General features: G+C 30.6%; 2 protein-coding genes across 2 annotated transcripts; both read left to right on the forward strand.

Annotated features, from left to right (window-relative positions):
* Nucleotides 1-785: 785 nt before the first annotated feature.
* LOC113381133 (uncharacterized protein KIAA1143 homolog) lies at nucleotides 786-6,438 on the forward strand. The gene is made up of 3 exons (XM_026620111.1): nucleotides 786-893; nucleotides 1,321-1,450; nucleotides 6,245-6,438. Exons 1-3 carry the CDS (start codon nucleotides 786-788, stop codon nucleotides 6,436-6,438), a joined length of 432 nt encoding a protein of 143 aa, XP_026475896.1.
* LOC113363916 (MOG interacting and ectopic P-granules protein 1-like) lies at nucleotides 2,943-14,739 on the forward strand. The gene is given in 14 exon segments (XM_026606398.1): nucleotides 2,943-3,202; nucleotides 6,245-6,446; nucleotides 9,723-9,791; nucleotides 9,898-10,779; nucleotides 10,782-11,342; nucleotides 11,345-11,515; nucleotides 11,551-11,664; nucleotides 11,667-12,104; nucleotides 12,107-12,381; nucleotides 12,724-12,795; nucleotides 13,620-13,871; nucleotides 13,962-14,141; nucleotides 14,256-14,621; nucleotides 14,721-14,739. Coding segments are annotated over 11 exon segments (3,354 nt in total). The 5' UTR covers nucleotides 2,943-3,202; nucleotides 6,245-6,446; nucleotides 9,723-9,739; the 3' UTR covers nucleotides 14,613-14,621; nucleotides 14,721-14,739.
* Nucleotides 14,740-16,523: the final 1,784 nt, after the last annotated feature.

Here is a 16,523-nt window from a genome sequence, read left to right on the forward strand (position 1 = left end):
TTTTCTTATTTTATCAGATATGTATACTCTTATTTATGCTCAAAATGCTAGTCTGAAATATCATCTATGTTTTAATCATGTATCACTGTTGCTTTAGTTTTACTTAAAATAGTGATCAAAATTAACATTAATTCATACATAATTCAACAAATTTAATTTATTTTTGCAAAACTTGCTGACTGCAAACAAAATATGTTAAAATGCCTTAAATGTATTATAATAAAATTGGATAATAGGAAGTGAAGTTTTTATAATGAACAAGGTATAATAAAGGCACTATACAGTTTAATTATAATTTGTTGAGTTTTATTTACATCCTTCATTAGAACCATTCATGTGTAATTTTAATAAATTTATTTTGTAATTAAGGTAAGTTTTCACATCTTTATATAAGAAACATGTGTAATGAAGATTTACTTAATGTTTGAACAAGGTTTTTTCGTATACTTTTAAAATTAACCGCCAATTCTCTTTTAATGTTGGTATGATATCTTTTATCATGCTAGTTGGCGACACTGTAACCTCTCTGTCAAATCAAACTTTGTGGCTTTCTGATAGTAATGTGTACGTTTAAAATTAATTTAATTTTATAATAGATTACTCAATACTTTTTATTGTTTAAGCTATATGTATTGCGTTTATTATTAATTTGTTATCAAGAGTGGGTTTTAGTGTGTTTTGTAATTTTTCAATTAACTAAATTAAGAGGTTAAAACTCTCGTTGAAAGTTTCGCTCGTGATGTTAGTATTGTTTATATTTGAAATGACATTGTTAAATATTTGAAATGTCGAAAAAGAATAGTATTACATACATTAAACCCGAAGAACCTAGTTTTTTGAAAAAACTTAAAGCTCAAATTGGATATAAAGAAGCACCGACTGTCGAAACCAAAGTAAGTTATATCAATTAGAATTATGATTATAAATCTTATGCAAAACATATATCTGTTATAATAAGTTATAACTTTAATTTGTCATAATAAATTGTAACATTAAGTAATAGTAAATTATTATATTAATAAGATTTGTAGGTATTATTGTGGTATTTGCACAATATTACATTACTACTAGTGCTCTCTTTGCATATAATTTTTCATAGATAGTTAGTCAATTTATTGAAACCATCCTGTAAGTTATATGCCAATATATTTCAATATTTCTCAAATATAGGTTCTCGATACAATCTGACACAGATCCAATAACAAATCAGATTTTAACTTGCCACATTAAAATTCATTAAGTATTATTACTTAAATATTTGATCATCAGTGTTCACCATTAGCACGATTTTGAACAGCAAATTATTTGCTTTACTTTCAGAGGGAGGCATTACAGTACGACGATTCTGAGCAAGATCCAGATTTTGATGAAGCACCTCAGGTTGTGGTACTGAAACAAGGAGATTTAACAGCAGAACAAGCAGCTATTGAGAAAGAGAGGCTTCAAAAAGGTTAGTCAGAATTAATTTCATCTATGATAAAAGTTTAATTATATATATATATATATATATATATATATATATATATATGATAAAGTTGTTCTTGGGCATCCATCCAATAATTAAAACGATTTTATTGTAGAAAAATGTTCTTATTGTAATATCATACGTTTCGGATTCTGATTTGGCTCAACTTCAGTGCATACAAATAAATTAAAGAAAAAACACACGAAAAGATATGAACACCAATTGATATAACATCAAGTTATTTGTATCAATTTTAAAAAATATTAAATTGAACAAAATAAAAATAAAATAATACTTTTTTTAAAAAAAGACTCTTCTCATAAAGAAATGTTATTTGTTTGGAGTTTGTTTTACAAGTAATTTGTAAATTATTTAAAAAATACTACTTCTTTTGCAAGTAATTGTAATCCATGTAGTAAATCTACGTGTTGTATTTTATTTTATGATTCAGGATAGTTGAACAATCTATCAACATTGCAATACCTAGTTTACGAATATTTCTGATTTCTTGCCCTAATCATCAATATGCATTGATTATATCAAACTGTTATTTATATTATATATTAATATGCAAACATAATATATAATAATAAAAGGTTTATTTCTAACAACATAATTCTCTGCTATATTATTGGTGATGGTGACGGGGTGGAAAGGGTTAAATATGTATATTATAAATAATAAAATACTGTTGATACTTAATATTATAGTTATACATGGAAAAAATCTTGTTTTGTGTAAATTGAACAAACCATTGTTTTTTCTTTGATCAAAAATATATTATACAAATTAAAAATTAGACACTGATGATGGTTTTTTTTAGAATGCATATTAGATGTTCAATCAGAATAGATGTTATCCTTTTAGACTATTTGCTGGTTTAATGGAGGATTTGAAGCGATTTTAACGTTCTTCATTTTTCAAACTAAACACAAAATTCAACTCAATTTAATGGACAAATAATTAATAATGTTGATACCAAAAAATTAAATAGTCAAAAGTGTACGTTTTTTTTCATTACGCATACATATTCACACACACACATATATATATGTACATATATATATATATATATATATATATATATATATATATATATATATATATATATATATATATATATATACATATTTATATAGTATTTATAGTATATATACCTTTGTTATATATCCATTAAATATAATATTTTTGTTTTTGTGAGTATGAGTTTTATATGTATATTTATGTAAGTGTGCTTTCTTCTATACTAAATATATATATATATATATATATATATATATATATATATATATATATATATATAATGTTATGGGCATGTGTGAATCCTTTATATACATCAATATATATACACTCGTTTCGTTGCTTATATATAGAATATAAGATATATATATATATATATACACATAAATGAGCACAAAGTTGGGATGTGGTGGTGCAATGAACGTTGGTGTGTGTCAGAATGTATATAGAAGATACGTTATATACAGACACACATTTTCGAATCTGTGTTGGACTATCGTCCCGGCCATGTATTAGTTTTTCTATATAAACCGAATATATACACACGCCGTATATACGAAATTTGTGCGCGTGTTTGTGCGACATGCTGGGACTTATGTACGGTCTCTACGGCCATATTTGTTGGTAAAATTCCACAAACCATAACGTTTTATGAAATTAAAAAATATCGGTGCTTTTCAAGTGTCCATTGAAAAATATGCCGGGAAAAGCTCACGGGTGAGTTTCTTTTTGTATTTTTTGTACGTGATTAATGTTATTTGTTGGGCCGAGCAGATGAAGATGTCGGGCGTCGCGCACGTTACCCGGAACGATAACATTGCGCGTGTCTCTAAGGGGGGCTCGGAGACTCCATGACAACTGGAGAAACTCCGGCTTGTTGGGGATTCTAATTATAAAAACTTATCGCCGGATTTGTTTAACCTATTGTATTGTAGGAACATTTCGAACATTGATCCTTTTTGGTTGAAAATGCTTTCGCCTGACATTTGCTATGCACGGTCAGGTGTATAAATATGGCCACTTGAGAATAGTGTTGCATGATTGTAACTTTATGATCGCACGCGGTAAATTTCGAATCCAATTCAAAACCAAAACGTTATGTTTAAATCGGCAGTATATATAAACTGTTTCATTAATGATATTCTGCTTACATAATTACAGAGTAAATTTTATCATTTGTAGAGCACAGTCGAAGTTGCATAATACAAATACAAACTTAATCAATTTAATATATCGAAAATACTCAATTCGTACCCAAATAGTAATGAGATCTTTACAAAATATAATATTTAGATATATAGCGCAGAAATTCACAAAAATACTTTTTTCTTTTTTTTCATATTGTCAAGATTTAACTATTTATATAAGAATATGTGTACGAAAGAATTTTTAAAAATTTAAATTATTTTCGGATATTCAGCTGTTTGACTATGATAATCCTCTTCTGTTTTCTTTGTCTTGCGATACTTTAAACGTGTTTTTCTCAAAAATATGTTTTTTACTGCGATGCCCAAAATTTCTCGAGTTCTACTGAACCGATTTACTTAAAATTTTCAGAGAATCTTATTTATAGACTCCTCTCTGGTATATACTAATCATCCCCAAATTTCAGTTTACTATTTTTAAGAATTCGAGAAACTCAACAAAGTGTAAAAAGAGGGTTTTTTTCAAACAGTCACAATTTTCTCTAAAAAAATTATCTGGCCGTAGTATATTCCACAGCGATTTCATTCTAGATCAGTTATCTTTTTTCTTTAATTCAAATTAAAAGGGGGTTGCAATCGTGGGCATGGCCAAATGACAATTTTTGGAGACGCCCCGTTTCAACAACTGCTAACTCTTAAAATTGTTAACTTTTTTTTTTAATTTTTTATACTCTCGAAACATTTATAAACTAGCTGTAAGTGGATTTTTGTCTTAAGGCAATTAAGGCATCGTGCCTTAAGGCAAATTGCTGGAACTTTCCGTACCAAAAATTATTAATTTTTTAAAAACGATTAACAGTTTTGAAAAAAATGTACTTTGAAAAAATAAGATTTTTGAGAAACATTATATATGGACAAAAAATTACTTTTTCTTTGAAAAAAAAATTTTTTTTTTTAAAAATTCTTTTTTAATTTTTTTTTTTTGAAAAAAAAATTTTTTTTTTCATTTTTTTTTTGAAAAAAAAAATTTTTTTCTTTATTTTGACATATTGTGGAAGATCTGAACCTTTTTTCAAAGCAATCGTACTGATTTAACTGCATAGGGACAAAATATAAAGCGCGTAAGCGCCGCGTCGCTGTCTAACGCATAAGCATTGGTACGGAACTCATATGAATGTTAACAAAATGTATACTTATTGTTAAAATCTCTATAAAATATCTGATAATTTGATGTGCATATGTCTAATGATCATTTTTGACCGCCAAATGGCTAATTTTTTTACTTTTTTCTCAATATCTCCGAAACCGCTAGACCTACCTCTATGAAAATTTTATCGAATCTTCATCTTGTCAATACAAGTGAAATGTTTTTTGAATTATTTAAATCGGACGCTCCGTTCTCTTAAAAACTGAGTTACTGTTTTCGGCACTTTTTGCCCCGTATCTTCGGAACGGCTAGACCTGCCTTCGCCAAAAACTAATCAGCACGTCTCCTTATCAATACGAATCGAATGTTTTTTGAATTATTCAAATCGGTTGATCTGTGTTCCCGAAATCGTCGACGAAAATTTGTATCCGCACATACATACACACACGTACATACATACACACACATACACACACATACACACACACACACACATACATCCATTTTTTCTAAGGTATGCCAAAATGTTCAGAAACCTTTGAAACGTAAAGATATATAAAAATTTTCATTTTCGATTTTTTTGCGATTACTATAACTTGCCCTACGGGAAGTTAATAAATTATAAAAGAAATGATAATTCAATCACAAACATTGTTATTTTGTGAAAACAGTTGTTAATTGCTGTCTTTAATAGAACTAAACATTCTATTTTTTACGCTATCATAATATGATATACATATGATGAATTTCGTATTAGTTATATCGTTTTGTCGCGTTTTATATTATCATATTATGCCTTTCTTGCAATTGATAGAAAATAACTTAATCTTTATATTCGTCTTTGAAAAATTTAGCTATAAATATTTTATTTGAAAGGTTTGCGGCTTGCAAAAATTTTTATCAAAGGATAAAAAATGAGGAAGAGAGGCCGATGGCGAAAAATCGATATATTATATAAAAGCGAATGGGAACATTTCCTGTTCACATCCACTAACTTCATTCTTCGAAAAATAATCTAATTGCATGGTGGATTATTTTGGCAAATTAAATATATATGATCATGATTACTTGGTTATTTGAAATCAAGTATAATTGGAATTCATCTAGATAAACTTATAATAAGAATACGGTTCATCACAGTCATTGCCTACACAGCCAATATACGCCATAATTTTATTTTCAATTATGGACGGGATAGAATATTTATTTTCATTGTTGATGTACTTTCAAATATAAGAATTAAGTTAAAAGCTTTAGTTAGAATTACACATAATTTGAATCAAGCGAAAAATTAATAAGGGGGTTAAAGAACCGTGTTGAGTATAAGGGTTAGCACAAAAAAATTGAAACATATATAAACTGAGCAATCCATGGCCAAGTTTTTTTTTAATGAGCAATTAAAATTTTGTTTGCATTTAAAAAATATACGTAAATAATTTGTTTGTCGTATTTTATTATTTTTTATAGAAGAAGAAAATAAACCGGCCGATCTGTCTCAAAGAGTAATTTTTCGATCATCCAAAAAGCCGGATTTGGAAAAGCCAGAAGAAAAGGGGAAGAAAAGGGTCGGTCCGGAGGAAAAGTCGAAATCGGATAAGAAGAAACGAAAATCGGATAAGAGAATTGTGCCGGTGCTATCCTTTGACGTCGATGAGAATTAAAAAATAAGGTAAATTCATAAATTATAATAATTTTATCAACTTGAAAAAAGGCTTTGGAACAAAAAATGACACAAATTAATTCCATTTTAGTCAGTTTATTAATCATAATTTTTCTCTTGGTTATCTTGTTAACATTGCATCATTTTATTTAAAAAAAAGACTTGTATAAATATAAATTGTGTTGTACACTTGATCAAGAAATGCCGTTGATCAAGAATACCTGTTGAAGAACGGTACATATATATATATATATATATATATATATATATATATTTATGCATAATAGTTGAATAATCGTTACAAGACATATATGCATTCAATTCGGCTAAATGTGCATCTTGACAGAATTTCTAGTTAAATTTTATTATTTTCTAGTTGATTTCAGCAACCTTCAATTATGCATATTTATATTAGTCGCATTTTTGTAGATAATATAGTTTCATATATGTTTTTGCAAGATTTTATATGGGGTGCTCTTGTGATCAGAGTAGATTCTATATACATTGTTCTTTCTTGGAATTCCTTTGCCTTACAATATATAGATATTTTAGAAAGTCTGTATATATATATATATATATATATATATATATATATATATATACTTAGAATTATTTATGTATTGTTCGCTATTTTTCTCTCATTTTTATTAAATCGTTCCGATAATTAGTAACTGTTGCTAAATCTTTGTTTCTAATTTAATTTGATTTTTATATTCAAATTGGTTTTGTTTTTCGACTTCCCTCACATTATTTCAAATGCATGGCGTTATATACCCTCATAATTTTTGCTTACTTTTATATTATGAAGATGTTAAAATAGTCGAAGGTAGACAATCTTCAATTAAAGCATATGTGATGAGTTTGATAGGATGTTTTATCTTTAATGGGGTACCGATGGGCACATTGTAGTAATCTATGTCCGATTATGCCCCATGCGTTATACCCCATGGACCCCATGTATATATGATAATGTTGTCTTTCATAATTTTTGAAAAAAACATGTTTCCACCATTTGCTTGGTCGATTGATTTTCTACTTGGCAGATTGATTCTCGTGTTTGACTTTTTTATTTAATGGTAGTGATCGCAATTGGCCACGAGTGCCCGAAATTGTATTTGAGTTTCCCAAACATTTTGGTTCGGTTATTTTTTTGATTTCCTGCGATTTCTGCCCTTTAAAGATTCTTTGAGCGGCTATCGGACTCTTATTATTTAACATTAGCCGGCCACAATTGGTTTATCGTCATTTTTTTCCAAGACTTTTACGGTAGACGTAGCCACATAGGCAAAACGAGGATCGGGCCAAACCATTTTCTAATATAAGGGGAGGCCCGCACAGTGAGACCGAGCTCTCGTCATTTCAGGCCCGCAATGTGAGGCCCCGACGAAAGTAATTCGTTTGCCTCTATTGGTATTGGTGCGAGTGCCGCACTGATATGATGGTGTGCGTCGGTGAGCGCCAACGATCAGGATTATGTAACGATACATGGATAACGCGGGAAACCAATATAAAATACATATCATGTTCGGCCGTTGTACACATATCATATTCGACTCTGAGGAGTAATCACTGATCCATTAAGAATTAGAATATTTAAAAGTTTGATATAAGTTCCACTAGTTTTTGTTACTTTATGCACTGCCACTGTAGTATACATAAATTGAATAAATTTCGTACATACAAAATGTGTTGACCATACTTTTCTTTTACTTTTTTACGATACTCTTTCTATACTTTTCTTTCTAGAGTAGTTCGTAGATTCTTGATAATGGGCAAAAACTATATCCAAGATTTCTTAGGATGTACGCGAGCGAATTTCAAATTGTGGTTCATAGGCCGTTATTCATCATAAATTAATGAAACCTTCTACAGCTGCGACTCTATACAAAGCATCCTAGTAATATCATTCAAAATAATTAAACTAACTCAGTTGGCGCTTACACTAGATTAAATATGATGGAGCTAATGGATCAGACTGGTGTAGGACTTTAGCTTGTTTAACCCTTTCCACTCGCGAAATCCAAAATTAACACGTATTTTGTCGCCGGAGCGACGACATCCCAGTGAAAAAGGTCTAATTATATATACTTGAGGTTTTATGATATACTGAAAATTTGCTAGTAAAGCGGTCTGTGCATTGCCAAGTTATCACTTTTTAATTGTTACGAATAAAATTTTCAAGCGACAAGTGGCAAATTGTTGGACTGCACGACGCTTGCGATATGCGAAATACATGATCTTGATTATCCCTACAATTTATGATGTCAATGTCCTGGTACCGGCTTTGGAGCCGCCCGAATATAAGCCCCAAGTACGCCACTGCACGATCACGTGACCCGTGCCTGTCGCCATCTTGCTGATTTTGGTGAGGGTTCGTGACGTAGTGCTCCGTTAAATTAATTTTAATATTAATCTACTGTTATTTATTATTATCAATAATAATAATTATTATTATTAGACATCGATTTGATTCATGTGGCGTGTGTTTGGTGAATTCAAATGTGCCGGCTCTTTTGTGGTCTTTAACTGCTTCAGTTGATATCTGTAAACAGGGTATGTTGGCGGCATCGTGTACGAGGCAGATGTTCGTAACAATTAATTCGGATCGAAATTCTTTAGGAAATTATTCAATAAATGATTTTCATTTATTGCACTTGGTGATTCAGTTTGTGTTATGATATTTATTGTTTAAAATTAAACTGTCACTTGCGTTCGCTGCTCGCGAATGAGGTGGCAATTATATTTTATGATTATATTGTTATCATAACCTCATTTATAATATAATGAAGAAATTGAAACAATTGTTACCTAAATTGCGCAATATAAAAATGCCTTATGATTTTTTGTTTAAGTTTGTATGTCGGTGTGTGCAACAAAATAGGCGCCCAAAACGATGACACCAGGTGTCTGAGAGGTTCCCTTTTCACACAAAACTTATTCGTATATGTAACTCGTGTATTATTCTATAGTTGTAATATTGAAATCTCTTAAAATATTTTTTTCAAAATGATTTATAAATACAACTTTGTCACAAAGTGTAAAGTAACTAGGTGCTTCATAATTACTAATGTAATGAAAAAAAACGTCGGCGCCATTTTGAAAAGTATTTTTTGATTTATTTCACAATTCTTTTTCAAGACACTAAAGTATTAATTATGAACTGCATATGAATACACTATTCAGTTACTTGATTTTGATAACAGTTGTGTATGATTGTTTTCAGTTGGTTACTCACTAACCTTTATGAATGGTTATACTATTTATTAAATGTATTAAATATTTTAGACATCTGAAGAACCAGAATGGCTGAAATAGGATCTGATGCAGAAATGCACATCGATAATGAGGATAATGGTATGTATAATGTCACTTTTTTATCATGTTCTTATTCGACCGTTAATATTCATGATCATTGTATGAATAAGGTTACATTAAGTGATATCTCTCAATATTGTTGCAGATGTAGAAAGTGATAAAGTAAATGGTGCTTTTAATGGCTCTGCAGAACTTATGGATACTAGTGAATGTGCATCACCAACTACTTCTGTTGATAAAAACTTAGAAGAAAATTGTGAGGATGAAGAAAGTAATAGTCAAGATAATCTAAATAATGAGCACATAGATTTCAATCCTAATGAAAATAGTAATAAGAGCTTTGATGATAAGGACGACAGCAAATCTTGTGATAATGATGAGAATGATGCAAGCATGTCAAGACCTGATTCTGTAGTAAGCGAGAATTTATCTAGAAATCACAATACAGATAGTCAAGCTAGCAACCATAGCATCAGCAGTAATGGTTCTTCACAGCAAGAATTTAGTAATGGCAAAAATAAAGAAAATAGCAATGATACTCAAAGTTCTACTTCAGCTAAACAGGAAGATGGAATATTGATACCATCCGACAGTGAAGATGAAGTTGAAGCCTTGGATGAAGACACCGAAGAAGAAGAGGATATGGTGTCAAATGGAGTGAGCGTTGATGAACCCATGAGCATCCATTCAGACAGTGAAGATGAATGTGTTACTGAGGCTGAACCCAATAAAACTGATGATAACAAACAACTTAATGGAAACAAAGATTCTACAGATGTTCATGAAATTGAAAGTGATAAGGAAGACTGTGTCATAAATCTGGATACTCCTGAAAAAGAAGTTAAGGAGAAACCTGCAGAGACTACTCCTAGACGTAGCAGTCGTAATATAACTCGCAAAAAGTACTCTGAAGATTTTGAACAAGACTTAGATTTTCATAAAAATGTAGAAAGTGACTTAGAGGAAGTTGCTGTGGCTGATCCTTTGGGGGATTCATCATCAAATAGATCTTCAAAGCAAAAAAAAAATCAGTACCTATTGTTGTTAAAGACACCAAACGTTTAGTTGAAATTACAACAAAGAATATGACTCCTAACAATACGGCTAATAACAAATCTGGAAAGAAATCTCCTACTTTAGTGATAATTGATACAAATTCCATTTTATCAGGACGAGGTCCTGTTCCTATGGGAACTACAAAACAATCATTTTCAGTGATGCCAGTAGCTGTTCCTGCACAAGGAATGTATCCAGCAAATATTCGAGGGGCAACTATCACCCCAGTAAATAACACAACAGTGCAGAAAGTGAATCAAACAGTGGCGCCAGTGGCATCTGTACCTAGCTTAGTTTTACCAAATCTTACAGATGACATGTTTGTTGTAGAAGCTCCTAGTTTTATTGTACCCTATGTTTATGAGAAACCACCAACAGAACCTTTCCGAGAGTTTGTTGATAAAATGGGAAAAGAAGTTGAAGAGGCCAGAAAATTAGAAGAAGAACAAGAGAAACTAAATGAGACAAAGGAGGAAAAAGAAAAAGAAAATGATGAACAGAATAATGATGAAAATAAAGAACCTGAAATCAAAAAAAATCTAAAAAGAAGCGACGGAAAGAGGGTGATGATGATGAATCTTGGGATGAAAATGATACTTCAGATACAGAAGATGAAGATGATGTAGATGGAGAAAAAGTTCAAAAAGAAGTTTTAGTTAAAGACATTAAAGAAGATTCTTTAGAAGCTATTAAGAAGCATATTATAACACCAGATAGTGTAACAACCGTCAAACCTGTCGATAAAAAAGTGATAGTTATTTTGATAACCCTATTGGTAAATTTTTCATGAACATAGGAATAAATTTAGTACAAGAATATGTTCAAACAGACTTGCTCAAGCAGCAGAAACGAAAAAGGATCGAGAAAACAAAACATCAACTAATAGTACTGCTACACAAATGGCAATAAATTCATTAATTAAAAATCTTGAGTTCAGTAAAGAAAACAATGAACCTTATCACTTTGAACAGAAACGTTGTGAGATATGTAATTTTAAAACTGAGTCTTCATTGGCACTTGCACATCATATGGAAACTCCACACATGCGAAACTATTTCTATCGTTGTAATTTCTGTCCATTTGAGATTCGAAGTCCTCATGATATCCTAATTCACATGGAAGTTGAACACAAAACTAAAGGACGCCTAGAACGGGCAGCCTCATATCACCAATGTCCAAATTGTCCATTTGAAGATAATGGTAAGGCAAAATTAGCCAGGCATCAACTGGCTTGTGCAAAGAAATTCAAACCTGAGGTCAATCTTGGACCACCTTTGGACTGGGAGCCTCCAGCCAAATCCCAAGGACTTCAAGACCTAAACAATCATTAACTAGTGCGGCCTCAGCCTATCAGCAAGCAATGGCAAATCAGGCGCGAATTCAACCTGCACCAGTGTCTAAAATGACCTCTGGCTCAAGGGGGAGAGGAAGGCCGGCATTGAATAAGGCTTTATCTGTACCGACAGGAACATCAATGATAAGAGGGAATATGATGTATAGAACAAATGTTCAAAACAGTAACCAGTTGTTGCTGCCTAATAATTATTCTTATAATGCCAACCAGCTAATGCAGGTAATAATAGTGGAGATCACATTTATTTAATGTTTGTCTAAATACTTGATTTTATGAGCATTTTACATTGTTGGAGCTTCATAAAAGTTTTTAAATATAGGGAAAAGAATGTATGTAGTGACTTCATTTTTGTATTTTTTTTTTTTTTTTAATTTTATTAATTTGTTGTTCAAAAAGTAAAAGTTGCATGTTATGTTAGGAATGCTCTCCAATAAAACAAAATTGACAATACGCTATGTATATATTTAATATACAAAGATCAGACTAATCTGCTCCCCCCACATGATGCAATCTCTATCTCTGAGATAGGCTGATGAAGTATTTAATTATTATTGTGTTTAGGTGGTTGGCACCTCGGTAAATATGCTGCCTGGCACAATGGTGGCCACCAGTAGTGGCTCAGTCACTATTCAGGTAACCGTATGAGTGACCTAAGAAAAAATCCTGAAAATTAATGAACTCTCTTTCATCCTTGCGCTACTAACTAATGCATTTCTGAATATTTAATCATTCTATCATGAAGGGATTACACTGTGGGAAATGATTGATAATTGTAATTTATAATGGTTCATAATTAGAAATGATTTATTCAAGAGCTTTATTTTGGATAATTAAAAGAAGATTTTATATTTCTAAGATCTTGAAAAATATTTGTAATAACCCAACATTAATTTTTATTGGCTTTGTGTATTATTTCTACCAATGCTACAACTTTACTTGCAACTAATTTATGAATTAATAGTAGTGAAAATTTGTGTGAACTTAAATAATTTATTTTATATTTTACATTATATTGATTTGCAGCACTTCTTTTTCCCTGCAATCTACTTTGTACATTTGTACATCAAAATGTTATATTTGATTCAAGCACTTTTTGTGTTCAGTAGATTAGAAAATCGTATGCAAATTTTACATGCCTGGCAGCTGGAGTTTGCCTTTAACCAAAATTGTTTTCCACAATTAATTTTTATTGATTTTATCAGTATAACCCATAAGTTTTAAAAGATCAAACTGACTTTAAGGCCTCAAAATCTTTACACAATTTTAGCTGTACACAATTTTTAATAAAAAATAAAAAAAGTCTCAAATATTTTGAAAATAATCTAGGATTAAAGTCATGGTTGTGGTGTGCTTTCTGCATTTATAATATGATTTTCAAAAGTGTTTCAAACTGTTACTTTTGTTCCAACATACATCACACTTTATAATTATGTATTAATGTATTTGATTCATTTTAGACAACTCCCAGCGGCTCATCAAAAGCTACAAACAATTCAAAGATTTTACATCAGCCAAGTATATCAATAACTCCATTGCCTAGGCAATCTGTATCTTCGAGTAGCACTAGTAATTCTCCAACTTCAAATGCCAATAAGCCAGGCCAACAGGCTACAGGAAAAGCAGCATTTGTTATTTGTGAAATTTGTGATGGTTATATAAAGGACTTAGATCAATTAAGAAATCACATGCAGTGGATTCACAAAGTTAAGGTAATTGACTAGAATATGCATGCAATATGCCACAACGATTTATTGCTCAATTATTTATCAAAGAATTATAATAAATTTTGTGTTTTTTAGATTCATCCAAAGATGATTTATAATAGGCCGCCATTAAATTGCCAAAAATGTCAGTTTAGATTCTTTACTGATCAAGGTTTAGAAAGGCATTTACTCGGATCTCATGGTTTAGTGACTTCATCTATGCAAGAAGCAGCTAATAAAGGCAAGGATGCTGGCAGATGTCCAGTTTGCGGTCGAGTAAGTTGAAAATAACTCTTTATTTATCAAACAGCAGATTGATAAGGATATTGTTTCCTGTTGTGTAATTGAATGAAATAGATAATTCTAAAGTCTTACAATTTTTTCATTTAGGTTTACCAATGGAAATTATTAAACCACGTTAATCGCGATCACAATATGACTTTAAAACCTGCACACCTCTCCTACAAATGTACAGTATGTACGGCAACATTTGGAATGTACAAACAATTTGAAAATCATGTCTATTCAGCGCACAGTGTGGTTGCAAAGAAAGTCATGGATAAAAAAGCAACGCCTGGCAGTGGCAGCAGTAGTAGTCCTCTAAATAAAGGTGGAGACTCCTTGTTGAAGCCGTTAAAAATTAATGATGAAATAACTATTATACCTCAGCCACCTAAGCCCCGGCCTGGGCCTGCTAGCAGAACTGCACAGAACAGCAGTGCCACATTGACTGTCACTAAAAAATGATGTGGTAAAGTAAGTTAGCATTTCAATCTCTTTTAGTTAAATATTTGTAAGATTATCATATTAATTTGATTCTTGTTCATTATAACATATTCATATTTTTATTTTTAGAAGCAGAAGAATGATGTTTTTAAAATCAAAGTGAAAAGTTATAGTGTATAGTTATATTTGAATAGATAATGTGAAAGAGATGTTGACTAAAAGAAAAGAACGTAAACATAAGAAATAGTTGAAATAATATTTAACAGATATAATTTTGTTGATTAAAAAAAAGTGCTGTTTTATTAAAATGATGATAAATCAAGCAAAAAATACTGGAGAAACAAACAACATTCATTGATAAAATCTGGGCTAAATGTGCCTTTTATATTGTGTGACCGTTTACATACACCTAGCCGGCTATTATATATAAAGATTATCGTGTATGTTGATGTGTGATTTAATTTGCTGTCATTTTGTATATAGAGAAAGTTTTAAGTAATGAAATGGTGAAGATATCTTCAGAATTATGCCATAGTTTATAAGTGAATTGTATTTTAATTAGATCTAATTTAAGAAAAACAATAAATAGTGTTTTTTCCTTGGCAAAACTTTTTACAACCACATGAAAATATAGAACATTTTTTATATAACATATATTGATCGTACTTTAATCATAATTATTTCAAACTTTGTTGAATTTTATTTATTTATGTTGAATTTTGGCATGTAGTCTCCATTAGTATAATCCTGAAGATATTTATTAGAAGCTAGAAGAATCATAAATTCCTCAATAATGGTGTTTTAATATTCTTCAACTGAAAGTTGTAATTTAAGTGTAGATTATTTATACCACCTGATTGAATGTGCTAAGAGATCCTGAATTATCCATTTCGTTATGAGGAATAAACAAATCTAAGTTTTAGTGGATTTTTTTTTTCTGTATTTTAATTTCACAGAAAAAAATATGTAGGATCCCAGGGTATTTGTGTTAGTGCATAATTAAAAGTGGTGATTTATTTGAGATAATGTAATTTAAATAAAATGGCTCAGCAGGAACTTTTAATATTTTTTTTACTCTGTATTGTTTGAAACTTGTTATAAACATATGACTGTAAACTAAATGTATTAAACTTAACAAATAATTATATCAAAATGTACATAATCTCACACGATACCAAACATTGCATTGTACGATAGCTATGGTATAAGAAATAAATAAATATGTTCTTTATTTTGTGTTTTATTGAAGTAGTAACTTAATAAATTGCACGTCATTATACATATTTCGGGCCTTGTTCTGAATGCAAGTTTTGTTCGTCGAAGTTGGTAGAGATAAATTTTATATTACGCCTGATCATTTTGCAGCCTGTAATTAACTGTTGTAATGATTCGCCTATTCATATTGGTCTTTAGCATCCACCGTCCGAAGAATAATGTATTCCAATTGGAATCGCATAGCAAGTTCTTTCTCGAGAATAACGATTTTATTTGTTTTGAATGATTTGAGCTTTGGTTAAGATGCTGACCGATTTGACGAGTCACTGCATCCAAATTAAAGTCATTTCTCGAAACGGCTAATTCTTGTCGTTACAAAAATCTGATAACACAAATAAATCCAAGACAGATTTTAATATTGCGAGTCCGATTAGAAGAACCCGACGAGTTTTATTGGTTGTGGGACGAATCAGTACATTCCAATTGGACTCCTATCGCAAGCTTTCAATCGTACGAAGATCAAAAACATACTGAAGTTGGTACAGGGAAACAGTGTTGTGTTGAATCGAGCGGGAATTTAAAACCTTTAATACATTGATGAATTAATTCAAGCGCATCAATATATTTATAAAAAAATATTATCACAGTTAAATTATACGAGATAGTTTTCTGAATACATTATACTTATAATGTTAGTGAAGTGTGTCGCTTAAAATC

Source organism: Ctenocephalides felis, unplaced genomic scaffold (assembly GCF_003426905.1).
Source record: "Ctenocephalides felis isolate EL2017-DRISC unplaced genomic scaffold, ASM342690v1 CF-g0.4_SCAFFOLD_00845, whole genome shotgun sequence".
In the NCBI taxonomy this organism is placed as follows: domain Eukaryota; kingdom Metazoa; phylum Arthropoda; class Insecta; order Siphonaptera; family Pulicidae; genus Ctenocephalides; species Ctenocephalides felis.

Excerpts from the sequence above, each read along its gene's own strand:
- LOC113381133 (XM_026620111.1), top strand. The coding sequence starts at position 786 with ATGTCGAAAAAGAATAGTATTACATACATTAAACCCGAAGAACCTAGT. Across the intron at positions 894-1,320 it reads CACCGACTGTCGAAACCAAA|AGGGAGGCATTACAGTACGA; the intron begins GTAAGTTATATC and ends CTTTACTTTCAG. Across the intron at positions 1,451-6,244 it reads GAAAGAGAGGCTTCAAAAAG|AAGAAGAAAATAAACCGGCC; the intron begins GTTAGTCAGAAT and ends TATTTTTTATAG.